Source organism: Copadichromis virginalis, linkage group LG14 (genome assembly GCF_057382275.1).
Source record: "Copadichromis virginalis isolate Kocher_CV1m ecotype Utaka linkage group LG14, C_Virginalis_male_GT1.1, whole genome shotgun sequence".
Taxonomy (NCBI): Eukaryota; Metazoa; Chordata; class Actinopteri; order Cichliformes; family Cichlidae; genus Copadichromis; species Copadichromis virginalis.
In genome coordinates, this window is record NC_140631.1 from 2,719,688 (window position 1) to 2,742,235 (window position 22,548).

At 41.8% G+C, this 22,548-nt stretch overlaps 1 protein-coding gene across 1 annotated transcript in view; it reads left to right on the top strand.

Annotated features, from left to right (window-relative positions):
* The first annotated feature begins 204 nt into the window (after positions 1–204).
* LOC146693218 (amyloid protein-binding protein 2-like) overlaps positions 205–22,548 on the top strand; it is a 36,407-nt gene continuing 14,063 nt past the window's right edge. The window contains exon 1 of the mRNA XM_085479034.1: positions 205–428. Within this exon, the coding sequence (XP_085335160.1) occupies positions 408–428 (21 nt within the window). The 5' untranslated portion in view covers positions 205–407. The remainder of the gene's footprint in view (positions 429–22,548) is intronic.

The window sequence follows — 22,548 nt, forward strand, 5'->3', positions numbered from 1 at the left end:
CTGTTATCACTGGTTTGAACTGTGGCTGCACTCGTCGCACACTGACAGCTTGGTATGACTTCGCATACTAAGTAAAAGTGCTGTTTTGCATTTTCCCGGATAAGACTGAAAACCCCGTCTGAAGTCGAAACCCCCCACCCCTGTATGTGATTCGGGTTGCGTTCACTCGTATTAGAACTCGCAGATCAACTGACCTGTAGAGTCAGATCATGTGACAGAATGGAGGCGTCGCTGAAAAACATTCACCCGTTCACCACATACACATACCGCCAGGAGCCCATTTCACAATAAACGGATAAGGCGACAAACACCCCTGTCCAACTCAGCTCGTAACGTTTATTTCCTCACACTGCAATGAAATGAGGGGAGCATGGGGGCCAAGGAGTCGAGGATAGGATTCCTGTCATATGACGAGGCCGTTAAGAGAGGTAAGCCAAAAATCGTGGGAAGTAGAAATCTGTCGTTGCGCTAGGTTAGCTGTCTGCTTTTGGGCTAGCCATATGGAAAAGAGAACGTCCTGACCACCCGTTAAAGTGTAACGCTTTAACTGGGTTCACCTGTTATACGAAGTAGACGCCGGGTATAAAGTAAACGCACGGCCTCGATGGAATTGTTGTGCCCAGTATTCATTTCGGCATTAAAATTTGTCGAAAAGCTTCCTTATTTTTTCTGATGTTTAGTTAATCACTAGCTGAGCATGTATTTTCCGCAGTCGTTTGCCCTCGTAAGAGACAACGCTGGGTTGCAGCGGAAAGCGTATGTGGATAATGAAATCTTGAAAAATAACGTAGTTAAACAGTCGCTGTGTAAAATCTGACCGCGCCGAATTTAATTATTATTCCTTATAGCATAGAGATAATCCTGAAGTATTTTTATGAAGCGCGTGTCTTTATTTAAGTGCAAGGTCTAGTTAAATTGGCAGGTTGTTGAACTACGCTTGGTTTGACGTCCTGTCCAGCTAATTGCTGTGGGAGCTAGTGCTGGCTAGCGAGGAGGGATGGGCTGCGCGGACAGTATTTGGAGAAACAGTTGTGAAAGAAATCTCGAATCCGTGCTTGAATATATTTTTCATTTATATATATTTTTGGATGGCATCACAGGTTGCCTCTGTATCAAGCTAACTGCAGCTGACTAACGTTTATGTCTGTGCTGCTACCACTAGCTTGCTTGTCTAGTAGCTAGACAGTTAGCTGGCTTTCACCTAAGTTGTCAGTGGGGAATGCCTCCAGACTGTTTGTTGCAGCCCTCGTCTCCCGGTTTTCAAACCGAGCCATGTGCTGCTTAATCGTTACTGTTGTTGCTAGTGAGCTGTCAGGTTCTGCGGAGCCTAGCGTCCACCAGCTAGCCGTGTAGTTGGAGCGGAACAACAACCAGTTGTGCTTTAAATAGCTGCCGCTGCAGTCAGTCTCTTAAAAATGATCAGGTGGGCTTTTTAACACTGGGGAAGCCATTGGCTGGTCTCTGGTAAACAAACAAGCGTTGACAGGCCTGTAATCTAATGCAGCGTCATGATGTATTTCAGCTCGTATGGGCTTTACTGGAAGCATTTTGTTGTCAGGTTAGTTTAAGTACGCACAGGTGAAGCAATGGATACAGCGTAAGCATAGCGGCACTTATGTAAGATATGGGTGAACATTTATCTGCAAACACACAGAGATCTTATCCCTGATGGCTTTCTTGTTGCACTTTACTCCCTGGGTTGGCAACAGCTGAACTTTGTCAGTCCGGATTCTAGCCACGAGAGCCTGTTACACATCTATTACTGTGTCATATCTTTACCAGGCTTCCGCAGGGAAGTTTGACCGGACATCTTTATTATTATTAATGTTATTATGTTGCCTTAGCACAGTTTAGATTTTCGGGTAGCGTGACTTCAGTCTTTGTAATACTGCGGCTTAAATATGCCTCAAACAGATTGCCAGTTACACTCTGACGATCATATGTGACCATACACACAGGGTGGGATTATCTAGTCGTCCAGTCTTATCAAAGCAGTCACATGACACCATTTCTAATTGCTACAGCAGGCTTGACTGCCGCAATTATGAGTTCAGTTTTCACGAGAGCCTATTCTGCCAGGACATCAGCAGCGTAATGGGCTTACAGTCAGAAAGATTCACCTTTGTTGTGTTATCCTCCGATCACTCCTCACCACCATTTATTCATTCAAGCCTGATTTGTGCGTGGTAGTTTCTCGAGGGATAATTGTGCCTGAAACATTAGATCTGACCAAAAAGTGCGTGTTCCTCCTCATCGTCACTTTTCTGAAATAGAATAAACTCAAATCTTAGAAATGTGGGAAATCTAATATATAAACATGTACCGTAATAAGGGGTTCAAGAGACACACATCTGAGAGTGTTAAGATTTTAGAGGTAAAAGTCATCTTCCCTTTTTCTGTTGACTCACAGTACAATTGAACATTTACTCATGTGGGAGAGTGGAGCGTTAATTTGTTTGAGAGAAGGTTCGAGGCTCAAGTCCAAACATTTGGTGAGTGGCTTGCTGCAGTGACAGCTAACTTCAGGTCAGGTCTAGCGATGGTGTTTATTCCACACTGAACGGCTCCACATGCTTGAATCTGCTGTTATCATTACCATCGTCGTTGTCCGTGAGGAACAGAGCTGACAGAACAGTAACGTGACCTGAACGAACATTTAACTGCATTTGTAAAACTATCAAGGATGATGGGTGTGATTCTCTCTTGAGTAATAAGGTTCGTTTTTAAAGTAATCTCACTTTGAATGGCACTTTACAGCAGGGAAGTGATGCTTCCATTTAGCAGCTGATTGTGCATACTGCAGCAGACAATGTTCACAAAGCTTTCCGTCCAGGGCCAGAGGTGGGCACTCATCATCGTGTATCATATGTGCTTATAGAGACTGTGGTTGAGGAGCCCGGGTACACTTACAGGCTCAGATTTTGGGGATTACATTTGGTTACATTCTGTTTTTCTTTTATACTCCTGTCTTTTTTACACTCCCCAGCCCACTAACTCCAGGCTGCTCTGATTGGTCAGCTTGCCCAGAGATGACAAGCAAATGAACTTAAATTCTAAAAAACCAAAAACCCCTCCCACTCAGTCCAGAATGAACAGAGCTCTGTGTAAATTTCATACAGTAAAGCTTTTTCTTCGTGTTAGAGATACAGTTTTGATAGAATCAAAGCAACAGATTCGTTGTATTAAAGTTCCTCTCTGTGAGTTTTGGGGATTTCACGGCACCACTGTGATGCATTTTTGATTTCATGCATTAGAGCAACCAACAACAGCTTCTTGATAGCATGACCTTCAACCACCACGGGCACCTGCTCCTTCTACAAACATGGAAATCTCTCGTATGATTTAACAACACTTCTAACATCTGTTTTAGTCGTCATTTGGAAACAGTTCACATCAAAGAGTTCCTTCATATCCTAAACCTGAATAGATTACATAGCAGAATGTTTTACAGGATGCAATGAGGTGATTTAATATTATCGATACTGTATTTGTGAAAACCAACACTTTTTTAGAAATGCAACTTCATTCAGTCATTTTCACCCTCTGCTACTCCTGCCACTGAATCGCAGTCAGTTTCTTTGCAGTGGGAATAATAGGAAGTGGAGCGCTGAACACAAGTATAGTGTTCAGACCTGCACACTTCATAGAGTCGTAGTTGATTTTTGGACGTTCTGTGATGAAGAAAGCACAACTATTGTGCCACTTTCCTTTTTCACAGTGATGCTCGTGTTTGGCCGAGTTTAACGGCGATGTGCTTGTTGGCGTTCCTTCTTGTCAGTCAAATTCAAGAGGGAGCAGATGATATGGACCCTTCCAGTCATGGTGGTGAGAGGCTGATCTCAGTTGTCACAGGTAGCCCTGTTGTTGATGAACTGGCCTTGAGGAAGACGTTTTTTAACCGAGCAACAATACGTGGCTTTAAAAATGTGGAGCTTCATCTGGATGTCTTTCTTGCTGTCCAGAATAATTGTTCATGATTTTGATGGAGCTGTCAAAGAGTTGGGTTGACGTGTTTACCTGTTGTTGTGGTTCCTTGTGTTCTCAGTGAGACCGGTTCTTCTTAGTAATCTTTCCTGGCACTTTTCTGGAACACCTTCACGGGTTATTTGTACCTTTGTGGTTGACCACTATGTAGTTCAGCGATGCAACAACAACAGCGGTCACTGTGACACACAGCCTCACACTCACTCTACGTCAGCAGGCCTTATCAGCTGAGTTAATGCAGCGCTGCTTTGCATGGGGATGTAAATTTGTATTCTGCTGTCGTAGAAACCTCCAGTATGGTGTTTGCTATGGAAACGTGACTAGATAGCAGTGCAACAGTCTATACAACAATCTCTATATTTTGAGCAAAGTTGTAAATGTCAGGTTATTCCAGGATGCAGTTTAATATTGTGGAAATCCAGTGTGATGGAGCTTTCTACGACCACGTGGTATATGCTTCACAGCAAGTATTTATTTTTCATTGTTGAGCAAAGATAAGAAGTTTATCAGCTGTTAAACAGCCTCCTTGAGTTGGAGGTTGCTTAGTTTTTGGTCCTAGACTTCCTGCATGTGGTTACTGTAAGTTTACACCACACACAGGGATCTTAAGCCTTCTAGTTTTAGGAAAGGCACACAACAAGGGCATTCTTTTGTTTTTACACCAAAAGTACATGTTGAAGGTGCCGAGCCGGGGTGTGACGGTATTCTATCATTTCAAAATCAAGTACAGAATTCACAAGTCACATCTGAACGCCCCTTTGAATCACTGAAACGTATTTTTCATGTTCAGCTAGTGAAACATCATGCTGAACAATGATAAATAATAAAGATTTCACTCATCGCTTTTCATAAAACAGAGGGGATTTAAACATAACCAAAGGTATTCACAAAACTGCTGAATGTGCAACAGTGCAGCAAACCGAATAATGATGAGCAGGGCTGTGAGTGGGACGGACGTTAGACACAAGATGACAGCGAATGCTACCATTGGAGCAAATATCTGAGAGGCAGCATGTTGGGCTGCATCGCTTCTGTGTATGGATAAGTATGGAAGACCATTTCTTTGCACTGGGATATTTAACAAATTATGGAGACGGCGAACTCGGGCAGTACTGTGAGACACAGACTACTTCCAAAATTATTACAAATGACCAGAGGCTCCCCAGTAAGTCCCATTAGGACTTAAGGAGAGAAATCCCTCCACGTCTATGAATAAAAACCGAGTGTCGGTCCAAAGTTACTGTCCTGTCCTTCACCACTGGAAACTTGTTCTGCTCCTGTCATGGCTGCATTGTAGGTGGATGCATATCTGCTTGTAGAATTTTTGTTCATGTAAAATTTTGAAACCTCATGTTGTCATTGCCAATAAGGTTTCATGCCTCTGGACATTCATCGATTGTGGTCCACATTTTATTTCCGTTTTATAGAAATTAATTGGAAGACTAGCTTTTTTTCAGTTGCACTTCTTATTTATTCTTTGCTTATTTCTGACTCTTAATGATCCTGTTTCCATCTGACATGAATGGTATAGTTAACCATCCATGAGCCCGTTCAGCCTCTGTAGGTGTTTCTTTTCCTTCCTTGGCTGTATTGTACAGTTTGTTTGCTTTTTTTTAGAGTAATTGCTCTAAACTCAGAAGAATCTGTAATAGTCTTATTATGTAAAACCCATTTGTTGTTTTTGTTGTTCACCTTTTTTCCCTCTCCGACAGCACAAAATAGACCCTGAGAGTAAAAATGATTTTCCTGTTTTATGTGGTTTTTCCTCTTGCCGACCCCACAACACAGCAGCCTCGTGCTGGTTGCGTGACATCATGTCCACAGGTGAAATGAGCTCTTCAAGAACAGAGCTGCATGTATGTTTGCGCCTCTAGGTGTTTCTGTTGATGCTTTGCCCAGACTAAACAGGGCACCGAGGCACATGTGAGTTCAGGATTTGCTGCTTCAGAAGCCATGGTGGAGGCTTCCAGTCTCGACAGCAGCAGCGGCCGACCAGGCTCAGCTTATTTTATAGGACAGAAAACATCAAGTCACAGCAGGAGGTTCTGGCTGCTCCTCTACTGCCATGATGATTTAGCGAGGTGGCCATATAGTGGAAACCTGCTGTGAAAGTGTCTGTGTGGACAGTATGGGAGAGCCAAAGACAAGCTAAGGATGCAGTGACTTGTGTCGGGTGTTACAGACGCAGTCTTTAGACAGCCTGAGACTGTGAGTGGCTGAAAAGTGTGTTTGGGGCACTCGTAGAAATCACACCCATTGTTTTGTGTGAATCGAATGGTAGCCATTGCATTTAATGCCACTCAGTGTCTAAGAATACCCGGATTGCATCACAGCATTACAATACACAAAGTGTTCTCCATAATGAGGCCTTTCTTTGTTTACTTTCCCATTAGCGCGTCTTATTACAACAGTTTTCTGCTCTCTGGCAGTGCCAATCATCACGTTAGATCAGGAGTTCCAGGAGAACAATGTTTTATTTTATTTGACTCAAACTCGTCTTCGCTTGGTTTACAGATTCTTCGTTCTGTATTTAGCGGAGCCCTTAAGTTATGTAAAAGTGACGCACGTTGAACGTGAAACAAACACAGAAGGTGTCATCAAGGCAAAGATGAAATGAGCGCAATATACAGGAAAATCAAAAGAACTGTGATGTGTGAGAAATGGTTTTCACAAACGTAAATCATCAAAGGTTTATACCAAGAAAGCATTAAGGCATTGAACCAATGAAACAGTTATTTTGAAGCTTGATCTAAAGTAGAGTTTGATTCATCAGTCGCAGTAAAAAGATAGTTTCAAAAAGTAGAGACATCCTTGTTGCAGTTTTGGTGTCTGACTCTGATTTGTGATTTATTCATTTTGCTGATTCTCTTATAAGAACTGTAACTGACAGCATGTACATGCAAAATTCAACTGTCCTTCAATGCACAGTGTCATTTACTTGTTTATGAAACTGTGTAGTTCCACCTGACTGCACTGAGTCACAGGATATTCTCTCACTTTAAGCGCTTTAATAAATTGAACTTAAAGGAGGTGCAAATAATTAACTGAAAATGAGTTGCTGTACGTGCACCTTTATCTGGTGGCATATTCTGCCTCACCAAGCAAAATAACAGATTTACATTAAAAACAACAAACGAATATTAGATAATAAAATAATTTTTCAGTATGTTTATGACATCACCAGGACATGAACCCTTTTTCCTTCCTTGTAACTGCTTTGGTCCTCTGGTCTCAGTGAGGCTGCTGGCTCGGGGGCAGCTTTGGTTCTAGAGCTTTCTTCTGTTAGCTTTAAAATGTCCATGCTCAGCTGGGTGAGAGGGTCAGTGTCTGACCAGGTTTGCTGTTACCACCATGCTGATCTTCCTGTGGTACTGACAAGGTATTTGATGGACTGAGTTTAATTTCCCAGTAAACATCAGTATCAGTAGAATCAGTTATTAAGGCCCTGTTTGTAAATGGCCAGTTTACAGTCACCAGTTAGCCAGAGTACCTGGAGGAGTCCCACAGAGGCGCAGGGAGCCTCCTCGCAGTCAGGTGACAGTGCTCATTGTTTAACCAGTGTGTGACACTAAAAACAAAGAATTAAGAAATCATAGAAACTTTCTCAGACGTGCCCTCATTTTTAAAAAAATGTTTCTGATACATTCGGATGGTTTTATGTGATTGGAGTCATACGTGGACTCTGTTTAGCATTCATTTTTAGTTTTTTGCAGTCTTTGTTCATATCCATACAGAAGAACGGTGCCTTCTGCAGTTATTTTACTGGTGAGAGTCCCCCAAACTTATTTTACAAGCTCGGGCTTGCTAGCCACGACTATTTCAGACGTGTTTTCCTCAAAGTGGCAGGCTTGTTGTCTACAGAGTAGACAGCTTTTTTCCCTCGTCAGGTGCATGGGGTGGTTATTGAAGACAATCTTGTAAAATCTGCTTGGAAGCCTGAAGAACCAGTAACGACAGGACTATAATTTAGAACTCGTAGCTTTAAAAACAATAAGTGAAGCAGATGCTACAGGAGGGAAAGAGCCTGCCCTTCATTTATTATTCCCGTTGAAAGAAGCTGGTCTCTGGTTCGGTGGCTGTGTGCATTAAAAAGCTCATTTCAAGAGACTAACGTTGTAGAAGATGACCAGTGCAAGCAAATCTAAATTCAGTGCCAGACACAAATCCAGACATTCAATATTAACGAGCTGTTGGAGATCTGCTCCTCAGAACAGGTGTAATATCTTCATCAATGCAGTTACTGTTTTAAACAGAAATGATTTAACTTGATGAATATTTAACATCAGACTCCAAACTCATGAGGACTAAATGGGCTCCTCAGCCAGCTGTGCTCTGCTACCTCTGGTGAACCACCTCCACATCTGTCACCATGGAGATTGTGGAGCTCTCCTAGGACCTCCAGGGTATTTGTTATGCTTGCACTTGCTAATATGTGTGAGATGAAGGCCGCCACATCTTCACGATTCATGTGACTTTAAGGTGCCTGGTCATCATCGCCATAATATTAGATGTGTGTACGTTACGGCAGCAAGTCCCACTATAGGCTGTGAACATTTCCACAGGCCCAAATCTGAACAATAAGCCAAAACGTCTGTAGCCATCTATCTGTTTGTACCTTAATCTGCATTCTTGCATGGAGAGGTGGGAGGGGACTAATCGCTTTTCTACAGCCTCATTAAATCCTGTCCTGGTAGGTTAATGGTTAACTGGCTGGGCTGTTGATGCTTTGACGTTGGATGTATTTATATTACAGACTGTAATGAGTTATGGAAGGTAATTAGAAATATGTTTCACTTGATTCGTAGTCATAATAAAAATACAACATTTTTTTATGCATCGGTCATGGACTGATGTCATTCAGTTTTCTCACGTGTCTTTTAATAAACTGCATCAATGTGGTTTGAAATTTCATGACCTCAGTTTATGTGCAGCTGCTGCAGCTGAATAGAGTGTGCTGAGTGCTGTTACTGCTGCTCTCTGGCTGCACAAGGTCAATTTATTGGTTGGTAATACAGATTATTGATAGGCCACAAAGAGGCGTTGGACCCTGAATTCATGCTTGTACGTGTGAAGAAGGGAGGGAGGGCGAAACATGAAAGGAAAACTAGTACTTACCCTGATTTGTTCTACTTCGTTGCTTTTGAACTGACCTTTGAACTCGAGTTAACGGTTGATCTGCGTCACCAGTGTTTGGTTCACTTTTTCTTTCGAGTCGAGGCAGTGCAAAGCCAGTGTGAAGTGTCTGCTTTTTTCCTGTTCGTTTTCCAAATCTTTCATCGGTTTTCTTTATAAAATGAGTCAAAAAGCTCTGTTGGGATAAGCTCTTTATGTCTGAAGTCTACTAGGGCTGCCACAAACGATTATTTTGATAGTCGACTAGTCACCGATTATTTTTGCGATTAGTCGACTAATCAGATCATCATCCATTGGACGTAAAACTACAGCTTATTGCACCAGCAGCATCTGCTCTTATATAACTATCATTAGCTTACAGCTTTAAGTGTTTAAGGTATGTGCTAACTAAAAATAAAGACAAGATGATAGTTTATTAAATTTTAATGAAATCTGCAGATTGTTGTGGTTTAATAAACTCCTTGCTATCTAAAATATAACAGGACACCGGAGTAAATTCTTGAGCATCTCACACTTCTGATAATCAGCTGTCTGCTTGACGTTTATTCAGCTGTGTAAAAACTTTAATCTCAGCCAAACCGATTTACTCAGGAACAAATAAAATACTAAAAAAAGCCAAACAATAACATTTTGAAGTTATCTAAGTGACTTATATATATATTTAACCTGAGTAGCGAAAGACGGCGGTGGGTTTGAAAACGATTAGCCGGGAGTCCGCTGTTCTCACGGCTCTAGTGAGCCTCGCCCCCGGCTAACTATCGAGCTAGTGGGTAACAGACGTCTCCGAAAACGTCGGAGCGCTTTTGAAAATATGTGGTGTCTTGATAAACTGAGCAGATATTTGAGGTTTACACAGCTACATTCTCGCCTGAAAATATGTTAAACGTTTATTTTGTGACCCAGAAAGAATAATAAGAGTAAAACCAACTAGCTGCCACCATTGTTGGAAACTGAGCTGGGCCGCGCTATGAATTCTGGGACACAGCTTCTTCTTCTTCGGGGTTTAACGGCAGTTGGCATCCTTGTACATGCAGTGCTGCCATCTTCTGTTTCAGTCTGTTATTACACTCTTAAATCCTGCTATTATTCCTGCGTCTTTCAGGATCTTACAAAGCTTCAAACGACACGTCGACTATTAAATCAGTCGTCGACGATTTTGATAGTCGACGTAATCGTGACTAGTCGACTAATCGTGGCAGCCCTAAAGTCTACAGCTCAGACTCAGAGAGGAGCTCAGAATCTGAACTGAATAACGAATCATGTAACAAGATGAATTCATGAATCTGATTCTTATCATCCTTCACATTAAAAAACAACTTCAAAGATTTATTTGCTGTTTTTTTGTTGTTGTTTGTTTGTTTTGCGGTTAATCAGAGATGTGGAGGACAGCCAGGTTTCTGTGTGCAGTGGTTGTACGGATCGTTTTCTGCTGCTTGTGTCATGAATACAGTTAGCTGCTACCTCTCATGACACACAAGGGGGCTTTAGTCTCTCTTCCTGCAGCTTTGTGCTCTGTGTTGATCCCCATGTGTGATTGGCTGCCTGCAGCCTGTGATTCAGCACTTGAGCATTAATCAGTCCTGTCTTCAGTTGGGTAGCTGTCACCTCTCATTGATGCATGGGTTCAGGCCCGAGTAGAAGGCGGGTACCCTGCTGACCTCAGACCCACAGCATGTAGCTGGGCCAGTTTATTAAAATGGCTTAGGTGTATTGTTAGAATTCCATCAATATTATTTGTACAGATTGCTTAATATAATTATATTTATCAATATTGTCAATATATCTTATGGCTATAGAATTTGTGAAGATGTAATTCTCAAAGCTAAGCTCATCAGTGATGTTGTGGTCAGCTTTAATGCTAATCATGTAGGAGGATGTTTAGTAATCTGCCTGGGTACTATGGGATGTGCTAATGTATTAGGGTTACATAATTGGATAGGTGCTGATGGAATTTGCTGCTTGCACGTTTGGAAAAGGCACCCGAGGCTGAAAGGTATGAAAGATATGCTCCCATCCAGATGATGGATGTCTTTTTCAGGTAGGGCCTTGTGTGTCAGCAGGACGCTGCTCGAGTGCACGCTTCATCTGTTACCACAGTATAGCTTCATGGTGCTGATCTGGCGTACCTCAGGTTCAACCTTTCAAACACTTTGCTCTCTCAAAAGTCCAGCAAATGCTTTCCTCAGTTCCCAGTAACACCACAAGTGGTGCTAAAATAGAGGGGATACAGAATTGTAACAACGTCTCTTAAAGCGGTACATTTTCTCATTTTAAATATTAAATATTTTATTGACAACTGATCATAAAAACAACATAGTGGATCTGCACCTCAGTCATTGCATTATGTGCACAGTGTTTTTGGCACTGGGGTTGTATTAGCAGTGATGAGAAAAATGAAATGAGTGAGCCGCGTGAGCTCAGCATCAGCCTCTCGAGGCAGCCGTACATAAACAGGAGTATTAGCTGCTCCAGTTTCTGCAGTTGCCATCCAGCTTCACGTAGATTTTGTACTCGGCAGCTGGTAGGTTAATGACTGGCCAATGCATACTCTGTGGTCCTGCAGGTGCTTATGGGGTTCTGTGTGCACAGTTCATGAAGAGAAACATATTTCCCTGTAGTCCTAACTGCACATCCCTGAACGTGGATGACTTATAAATGGCCCTAGATCACACAGACATGCAGCTTTTCTGCAAAGTACAAAAGGCTGTTTGGTGCCTTTAAAAACAGTCGTTTCTTTGTGTTTTCATTCAAATATTGTCAACTCTTCCCACACATGGATATTTAACAGAAGTTAATGTTAACCTTAGAGTGTCAAAACCAACACAAGATATTTGTTGTTTTGGATCAGAGCCATGTCTCCCTGCTTGCTACGGGAGAATCTGCAGAGATCTGTGTGCAAAAGGAGAGTGGGTGTGGGGCTTTGCCGAGCGAACACTGTATGTAGTCCAATTTTAAGGTATCGACCTTACTAGATATAAACTATATAGCATCATCCTGCATTGCAACCAAAATCTAATGAAACATTTTAGCTGCTGATGTTGCTCAAAGATTCCTTGGCAGTCGGTTCTGCTCTTTAGGTGCAGATCCACCACTGAAATCAGTGCTAGGCATGAGAACTTTGGAGGCAGCTAAGTAGGGGTAGCTGTGTTCACTGGAGGAGCCAAGGTCACTGCCATTGGGTGGCATTGGGCGTATGCAGAATTGGCCTTCCCATGAGCCCTTTTCAGGATTTCTGTTTCAGGATCCCTTGATCCACAAGGTGATGTAATATTTGTGTGTGTGTGACTGCAGTGACATTTCTGAGCTCAAAGACGACATCAGATGTTGCAGCTTGTTTTAGTACATGTGGAAAAATGTTACATCATTAACAGCAAGGTTTAAAGGAGTGGACAGCCGTTTGTCCTGCTTCTGCAGGATGAAAGAAAAAGGTCACCAGTGATCTACTGGTGCCTCAGTCTGGGTAAGATCACATGGATGTTAGGCATCGCCCCCCCCCAGTGGGAAGTAAAATCACTGTTTTTGTCACTTTTTTCCACAAATCAATAGACTTTATCGACTGTTGCCACACAGGTGCGTACACACACACACACACACACACACACACCTTCTATTAAGTTGATCTTTGGCTTCATAGTTGAAGATGTGGTTTATCATTGTTGGCCTGTTGCAGATTTTAGTGATATAAAAGAAATGCAAACACTTGCACTACGAGGGAAATTCAATACAGCCGGGCTTTCTTTGCTTTAGCGGAGTTGAAAAAATCTAAAACCCCAGCTGGACATAACCGGTATCACAACGGTGGTTATCAGCTTCCTGTGTTAAGCTGAGCTTTCTGCTCTGGGTCCGATGCACATTCTCATCAAAGGGGCTTTTAATGTGTTGCCCGACTCTCCTTCAGCACAGAATAATCCCCACGAGCACAGCCGACTCCAGTGAGTGTTATCAAATGATTATATTGAAATGGTGATAAAATCTAACATTACATTGCAACACTGTTGCAAAGAAGACAGGAAATTAATGTTGCAGAAAATTGTTAATCCTGTGATTTAGCGCCCAGAGCGGTACGATGAGCATTTTAATCAGAGTTAATTGTTTTAAGTGTGGGTGTGCTCACAGTGCTGCTGTTCATTTTTAACATAACTGCCTCACATTAGCTCGGAAACTTTAAACTGGATACATTTAAACACTGAAACTTACTGACCCACCGGCTAATGAAGGAGATGTGGAAATCCTTTTAGTTTGCCTGCACACAAAGGGAAATTAACTTCATTGATCAAATAGCTATTCTTGGTTGTTGTTGTGTGTTCTAGTAGCTTCCAATTCAACAGTGTAAAGGAGACTTGGCAGCAAAGTAAAGCAAAAATGTATAGATTTCTGGCATCACCAAAAGAATAGACTGCACAAGCCACTAACAACAAGATGCACAGTTTGCACTGCTCTGACTTTGTAGCTTCATTTGCTGTTAGTAAGCTAAACAGCTTAACAACTGGCACATAGAGAATACAGAGAATTTACATTGCAGTTAAAATATGATGCAAATAAAAGAGTTTCTCTAAGCTTTTGTGCTCAGAAGAAGTTGCCATGGTGAGTTGGTCAGTTACAAAGAGGGCCACTTTGGTAACACCAAGAACTCTGACTTGAAGCTCGACGTAGCTCACTGACCCATTAATCTCGCTTTGCTTTGGCTCAGCATCAGAGCTTTTCTGCAAAATGGGGCGATCGTGGTTCAAGAGTTGGGAGTTCGCCTTGTAATCGGAAGGTTGCCGGTTCGAGCCCCAGCTTGGACAGTCTCGGTCGTTGTGTCCTTGGGCAAGACACTTCACCCGTTGCCTACTGGTGGTGGTCAGAGGGCCCAGTGGCGCCAGTGTCCGGCAGCCTCGCCTCTGTCAGTGCGCCCCAGGGTGGCTGTGGCTACAGTGTAGCTGCCATCACCAGTGTGTGAATGTGTGGATGACTGGATGTGTAAAGCGCTTTGGGGTCCTTAGGGACTAGAAAAGCGCTATACAAATACAGGCCAAAATGACCAAGATTTTAAAAAAGCAGCCCTCAGACGTCTAACTTTGGGATATCTTCATCTTTATACCAGCGATGACTTATTAAAGAAAGTGAAAGGCGTAGGGTTAGACGTGCACAGCTTCTTTGGATTCGCAACACGCAAGCTAAAATCCCCATGTAGTTTTCAGCCAGCAGAAGCAGCAGATACACGAGGCACCAGCGAAATAAATGTTCACAGTTCAGAGCTGTTGCACTCCGTCGGGTGGATGTCATTAAGCGCTGATGTTTGTTGGTGTCATTCCATGTTTCAGTGGCTCTCACCGCTGTGCACCAGGAAACCATTTCTGTGTTGTAATAGACTGCACGCAGGTGTCGTTACAGCAGCTGGAGTGATCTGTGAAAAGGACCGGAGGCCTTTTTTAATAGAATTCATCTCTCCCAAAACAAAACACACACGATTCCCATCCATTATCTCAGAACACGAGATCATGTATTATTTTCTAATGATAGTCTGTTTTTTACATTCCGTGCAGTTTCCACTCATATTTAGTATTACCACAACCTGCACACCAACGTGCAGGACTATGCAGGGAGCAGATAAACCCATGACTCTTTGGGACAGTGGCTTTCTTTAGTCTCGTTGTCTCTGCGAGGTTGTCAGTGACCTGTAAATACCTTCTGATCGTCAGCTTACCTTTCATAAAACCACATCTTGGCACTTTTTTGGCACTTGACACAGTTTTCGTGTGTTGTGCCCAAAAACCAGGATAATTGAAAAGGTTCTTGTTCTGTGTTGTGCTTACAGCACACCTGTGCCCAGCAGACGTGTTGTTAGTTTTATACATTTATATAATGCTTTCCTAGTCTTGCTGACCACTTACTTACTTTGCATTTGTACAGCACTTTATTCTGTAGACTTAAACCACATCATTGCCAATTTAAAATCCACCCAGGAAACCCCGGCTGTGGTTTGGGTTCTTCATGCTGCGAGGAGACACCACCCTAACGATGTGCTCGTCCTCTCAGGCAGGAGAAAAGCCTCAGTAGCAGTGTGACCTTTAACATTTTTCAAACTCGCTGAGCCTGTATCTATAAATACATTTTTTAGGTTTTGTATGGTTCAGTGTTTCTGTTTTTGTGGAAATAAATGTGAAGAATGAAGGTGGAGTCACACCCTGCCCATCAGCTGATCTTACAACTCTTACTTAAATTACCTGAAGAGACACCAGCTCCCTCCTCATACCTGTTATGTCAGTTCGGTCAAACACCAGCACCCTGCTGTTACTGCTGAAAGGCATTTGCGGTAATTTATTTGCGTCACTTCATTAGCACAGCCCGTTAACACAAATTGTGCATTCTTAGTAAAGTTTGATCCAGCTGAGGCCGTTAGTTTAAGGCTTTGTCTGTGGAGATGACAAAGGTTACTGGGCCAACCAAGGTATATGCATGGTGTGTGCGCCCGCACCGTCACTTCCTGTAAATGGGGTTTGAACTCTGTTTTGTTGTTAAACTGATTTTTACTTTTTTAAAATAAAGATTTATGTCCAGTTACTCTTGGTTACTTGCTAAAGAGAAGTCAGAGGTATGTGATTAGCTCAGTTTTACTGATTATCTGCCTGTCAGCAAGATTACAGTAAAAGTAACTGTCTGCATTTCAGTAAACTTAGTGGAGAGGTGGAGCATGGTCAGAAGAAGAACCTTTTGAATTTTAGTGTTGTTACTTTCTTTAGGGCATTGTCTCGGTGGAAGGCGTGCTCTCCGGGTCTCCTCGGATGTCGTTAGCCTGCGTGCACGGGCTCTGCTTTTTTGTTAAAGGCACAGTAGTCCACTGTTATTTGAATTAGCTGTTGCACCCTAACACCAACGTATCCAGGTAAAAGCGATTCTCTTTTAATGTCTCTCCTCTTAAACTTTTAGTTGGAAATAAAGTTTATTGCTCAAAATGAGTTTATGCCTGAATGTTGCCGGCTAACATCGCGGTGACAGTGTGTGTGCATGAGCGTTTGCACGTGTGTCTGGGTAGGCTTTAGGGTCAAACCTGAAACCCCATGAGCACTACTGCCCCTACTGGCTCTGTCGAAATAGGTGATATCAGAAACCCGAGTGTGGTTCAGAGACGCTTATAAAGAAAAGTTTCCATAAAGGCGGAATAACAGCTTTTAAGGGAGTTGTTGATGGAACTCGGCATGAGTAGTTTTCCGTAAGACGCAAACAAAAATGTCATATGTGCTTCTTGCTTTGACCTTGTGCTGTCGAAGGGTTAAATTAAACTGATTCAGCTGAAGCTGTGACAGAAAATATTACACGTGTATTAAAGAGCAGTTGTCGAAGTGGAGCTGATTAGACAGCATCAACAATGTGAGCGTTGACAGAGAGGCGTGGTAGTATTAATGTAATCATGTAACAGTGTGAAAGAAAGACTGGGATTGTTTTTACGTTTGCCTTAAGTGCACTAAAAAGTCGAATCATCACACGTTACAAAGGCTGTGCAGATATCACTGGCTTTAACGGATGTGCAAGTTTGCATATCTATCACACATGGTTAGCTTTGACTTTGACCACATGAATCTGTTTTTAAGCTCTATTTTGGTCTCCACCATCTCCAGTGACGGTGTGTCTTTGTCATCATATAAACAACATCTTGCATTGTAAATAGGGCTGGGCCATATTATACCGTTCACGGTAATACCGGTATAATGTTAGGCAACGATAGGAAAATGAAATATCGCGATAGAATATGAGTAAAACGCGCATGCGCAGTGCCTTTGTTTTCATACGCACATGGCCGATTGTTGAGTGAAACAGATGAACCAGAATTGGTTTGTAAAAATGGTGCAACTTCAGTGATGTGGAACTGGTTTGGTGTTTGTCCGTCAGATACACGACAAAGCACATTTTTTTGCAGAACATGCAAGCGGCCGTCGGACTAAGATGCCCTTAAATCTGGGAGTAATCTGGGTCCTAAACTCCGTATGCTTCAGGTCAAACGAACACTGCAGCATCACTAAGAGTTAAAAACTGTCTAAATTCTTTCATCTTTAATAAAACGATCAGCATTGCTGCTTTACCAGGTGTAACTATAAAGTTTAACTTCCAGGCATCCATGAAAACAAAAGTTATTACATTTAACGGAGTTAGAAGCTAGCAGGAAGCTAGCGGAAGTTAGCTCGCTAGTTTCGCTAGTTACCTAAGCATGATATAGCATGTTCTGACGGAGAGATTTCTGAAAAAAATCAAACGTACAGCTCTGCTATAACTTCCAACATAAATGAAGACAGGAAACTAAACAGCAGTGACGTTTGTAGGGTTACTGAAGTTGGGCTAGCTGCTATATAATGATGTGCTACGTGATCGCTAGCCACACAGCTATGTTAGCATAACATAAACAGTGAAGCTGGAGGACGAACACTAACACTTTTCCACTTATAAAAGTTAACGTGAAGGTTCTTCATGGTTAGAGACAAATGCAATCGCATGGCAGGATACTGTAAACGGACCAAACTTCAGTCAGGAGAACAACTGAGATAATCCATCCACAATACGAGGTTAGTCATTAATAGGGTTGCCAACTCCCTGAAAAATAAATAAGGGACACCTCGTGGCCAGGGCCGGGCGACCCAGTTGTCTTCACCCTTCCCAGTGTGGTGAATTTTCTAGCTCTTTTTTTGTGTGTGAAATTATTTTTTTAACCATTTGACTTGAATTTGATTTAAGTAGATGTGTATTCTTTGTGATATAAACACATGTGAAACAAATGATCATTTAGCCATTTATTTTTTAGCTCAAAATGACAACATTAACACAGTAAAACAGGTCTCTTTCTTAAACAGAAGCCTGTCATGCTTAACTTTTGAGAATATAAGTAAATCTTTCTTTAAAAGAACTCTGTCCTGCTTAACTTAAAATAATAGAAAACAATAGAAAGAAAAACATTCTTGTAACAGTGCACATTTAGTGCATTTAGTACAATTGGCTTAATGCTAATCAGCTGCTCCCGTTTGAAAACCCGCTTGTTCCCATGATTACGCATCTTAACTCATCATCATTATTCATCTATGTATTACTTTTATGTATTAGTCATCTATTTGTTGTAATCATCCATCCTTGCAGTTGTTTATTACACAAAATAAGTTATATTATCACACTTCTGGCCACATAGCACTGATATTCACTGCACATGCCCATATTAACTTTTTCCAGCCAGGTGTTTTCCTTTTCCCATTTTTCCCTTTCTCTGAACAAACATTGCTGCTCTAATGCTGGGCTTACACTGTGCGTTTTTAGGCCCATTTTGAGCCGATTTTTGAGTGATCGGACCGATTTTGGCCTGCATCGTGTAGTATACGTGGGGTAACGAGAAGCGATTAACACCTCACGACCAGCTCCCGATCATCAATCGCTCGTGAGGGTGTCACCACAGCCGCTCACACTGCTCGCGCGCAAACACGTAAACGTTGGTGAAAAAGACGGAGCAGCACGGCTGTGCAGCGTGTGATCTGGACACAAGCAATGGAGGCACACAACCGTGAAAATAGTTGGATTTACACTGCTGCTCAATCACAGCTGCCCGATCAATGTTTTTCATTAGCAATTTAGCAAAGTTGATGGTGGTGTGTGTGTCTGTGTGAGTGTAAGACGGAGAGAGAGAGCGCGACAGATTTTCTGTTATAACCTTCATGTTATGGAGGCACAGTGTGAGCACTCAGGTCGCATCAGAGCATCGGGCGGTATAGTGTGAGACCTGCATCGTGACATACGAACTTCTAACCCCTGCGAGTCAATCGTGCAGTTTGAGCAGGAGCTGAATAACGTGACTGAAAAAATCGCACAGTGTTTGCCCAGCTTTAGGTGTACTGTCGTCCGAGACTTGCACCGCAGTGTCGGCGTTTGTTTCCCTGTTGGCCATGCTTCTTGTTGTGGTCATCTGTTGTCTTCCGGTATTTTCTCCGTAAGCGACCTTTCCTCGACCAATGAGATGAGCGGTAATCTGAATTGTCATACTCGTAAGTGTGCTGTTAGCTCATTGGTCACAAAGCAGGAGAGGGGCTGGGAATTATGTTTTCAAACGAACCGTTAATTCCATTAAAAGTTATAGACTACTTTTGATTCTCACTGTATTACGGGACAAAGTGCGTCCCTTATTAGCTCAATACGGGACGTGTACTTTTGTTTCTAAATACGGGACGATTCCGTATTTTAAGGGACGGTTGGCAACCCTAGTCATTAATATACTGCAACAACATGGGAATAGAGCAGCTGCCAGAGAATTCAACATTAATGAATCAATGGTACAGAAGTGGAGGAAGCAAGAAGAATGAGTTTAATAAAGTTTGATTTATCTGACTGCTTTGTTTCGCTTAATGTGCCTTATAATCCCGTGCACCTTATGGTCCGAAAAATGCGTACTGCACACTGCAGTTTAATGTTGCAAAGCACCTCTTTTTAACTTCAGTGGATATTATACATGGTTATGCTCAGGATATGTCAGCCCATTTCTACTGGAAATGCCTTTTGGTTAAACTTTCAGCAAGGAATTTGCATTTGCACTGTTACATTTTTATAAAGCTTTAATGCACATAAAAACCAGCTTCTTGTTTAAGTGAAAATAAATGGAAGGTTGTCTTTTTGCGCTAGTAATGTTGTGGAGTTGTATTTTGTCTCGCATCAATTATATCGTCGGTTATATCGTTATCGCAAATTTTCAAATATATATCGTGATAAATATTTTTGGCTATATCGCCTGCTCTAGTAAGAAGTATTGTAGAAAAATAGTTACAGGCAAAAATGCCCTTATCTTGGATCGATCTTGATTTTCCTGAGAGATGAGGTTTCACATCCAGCTTGGCGTGGTTGCAGTTAATTTTACTGGCAGGTGTTAACCTGCAAACTGCACTGTGTCCCCCCCCAAAGAAAGAAAAAAATAGAGCTTCATTAAGACAGGGGGCCAATGGAGCTAAGAACTGGGGCAATTTGGTAACTTTGATTCATGTAGTCCTTCTGTTAATGTGCGCCTCTCTGTGTGTCTTAAGACACAGATGGAAAAATAATTAGTTTTACTCCACGTGTCTTAAGGCTAAGTTGGGAAGAAATCGGGCATTGTGGGTTTCTGTGTGTTCTGATGATTTATAGAGCAGTCACTGGAAATTCAAAACACTGCCTACTGACCAATCAGTGTTTAGGAAAATGGTGTCTCTTCCAGGAAGATCCCTTTGGATAGTAAGAGGGTCTGAAGTTTTTTAGTAGTGTCAGTTTGTTTTTCCCTGATGAGCAGTAGTAAGGGGAAATATTCTTTATGAATAAATATTCATATTCTGTGTTCCTTGATTATTATTAGGTTTTATTTTCTCATTGGTTGCAGATAATTTTAACATTAAATTATTCTCTAAAAAAGGCTCCTCTTTGTACTTGTTGACCTTATTATATTCAATTTGCAAGCAGTGGTTTGAATTCCATTTTATTTATTTATTCTGAGCTTTTTTTCTCGCACCAACAACACGACAACAGCTGGAAAACAAACTAAAACGGTGCTTTTGCAGTCTTGCTGACCAAAGTGCTTAAACGTTCAGATAAAGAAATGATATGCTGAGTGTGTTAAACTTACTTTGTGCTGCAGGTTCCAGATGGAGTCTTTCTTGAAAAACAAGGGTCAAGGTGACATAAAACCTTCATTAGACACTGTCAGTGGTTATGGTATAAAAGTTTATTATAAATTTTCTCTTGTCTAACAGTAAGAATTAAACCTTTAAGCTGTCAGTCAGCTCGTCTTCACACTTATGGAAAAGGGGAAGAGAGCATTTTCAATTGTGTTTGTATTGATTCATTAACATTTTAAAATACATGTTTATTGTCCTAGTGGGCACAAACCAAAGCCATTTCAGAAGCAACATTAAACACAGACGCTATCTGAAACGCTGCTGGGCAGTTACTTTAAAACCCATACAGACTTGAATGGGGAGAGAATTCTAAGTTTAGGATAGGATAGGCTTTTATTGTCATTGTACATGTACAACAAAGTTTTGGGTGGTCTGCACCATCTGTGCATTTCAGTGGTCACTGTGACAGAAACCCAGTAAAAAATCTTTGTTTTTCCCTGAAAGTTTTTCTTCTGCTACAAATGCACATAATTTTGTTACTTTCTTACGCTTTCGTTAACATTTTCTCCTTTTATATAATGACTCTGGTGCAAATCCAGCAAAAGCATGAATAAATATTTTCTGTAAATAAACCAAAATGGGTTTTTCCTTAGAGCTCAGATGCCCCAGTTCCCAGGAGAAACACACTGACATGAAGTCTGGGGCATGGACTCGATGTGCTCAGTGCCTCCTAACATGATTAGGAAAGCACAATAACACAAGTGCTGGTTTACCCATTTTGCTGATGTGTTTTTGATACGATATACTGGAGTTTTGCTCAGTGTGCTCAAAGTCTGCTTTGGACTAATTCATGTGAAAATGCTGCCACGAGTTTAAGTCATTACAATAAATTGAAGGTACAGCTGTAACAAAAGTGTCAGTTTTCATCAAACACAAGCTAGCATCTAAAAGCTGAGTGCTGTGGTACTGTTCTGTGTGCACTGTGGAGGTTCCTGTCAGTTTCAGCAGTTTGCTGAAACATAGCACATGGTGAATTCACCAGCACTGACACTGATTTTTACCAGTGTGCCAAATCATCCTGAGGGCAACATGAACATCTGTGGAGTTCATGCTAGAATTTTAAGCACCGTTCTAGACAATTGTCACTGTGTTTTTACACACACTATGAAATGGTGACACATAAATGGCGCACACACCTAATATCATGAAGTTGTCTTGTCCACACTGCACATGTTTTCCTGTTTCTGGTTCCCACTGCCCTCCACAGCTAGGTGACTACTTGTGAGTAGAGCGTTTGACTTAAATTACAAGCACTGAAAGGTTAAAGCTGCACAACCAAAATAACGCCCCAGTACAGCAGTGGCTGCAGTACAAGTTTTCATTAGGTGAGATTTCATGTAAGAACCTTGGAGAGAGACATCTGTGATTAATAGTTTCCGTCACAAACACCACTATGGTGAGCCATTCGTGTCAAGGATTATATGGATTATACTGTCTGTGTCCACAAGTGTACGAGGGTCTATTTAATCTGAGTGGTGTTGATTTTCTTATCAGATGTGATTGTGATGCTCTGTATGGACATTCCAGGCAGACTGCAAGCAGAGTTGGAGGGTGGGGTCCACAGCAGCCCACGTGCATGTCCATAAACAAGCATAATCCTGGCTCAGTATAACAGTTTCCAGCTGCGTGCACTTTGATGACAGGCCAGACATCAGCAATTTTTTTTTGTTTTTTTTTTGTTTAAGATCCTGTTCAGCAGACAACATTGGTTGCATCACTTAAAGCAGAGTAAAAAATGTTCAGCTTCACTCCTGTAGTTACAGGTTAGACTGTCATTTACCTG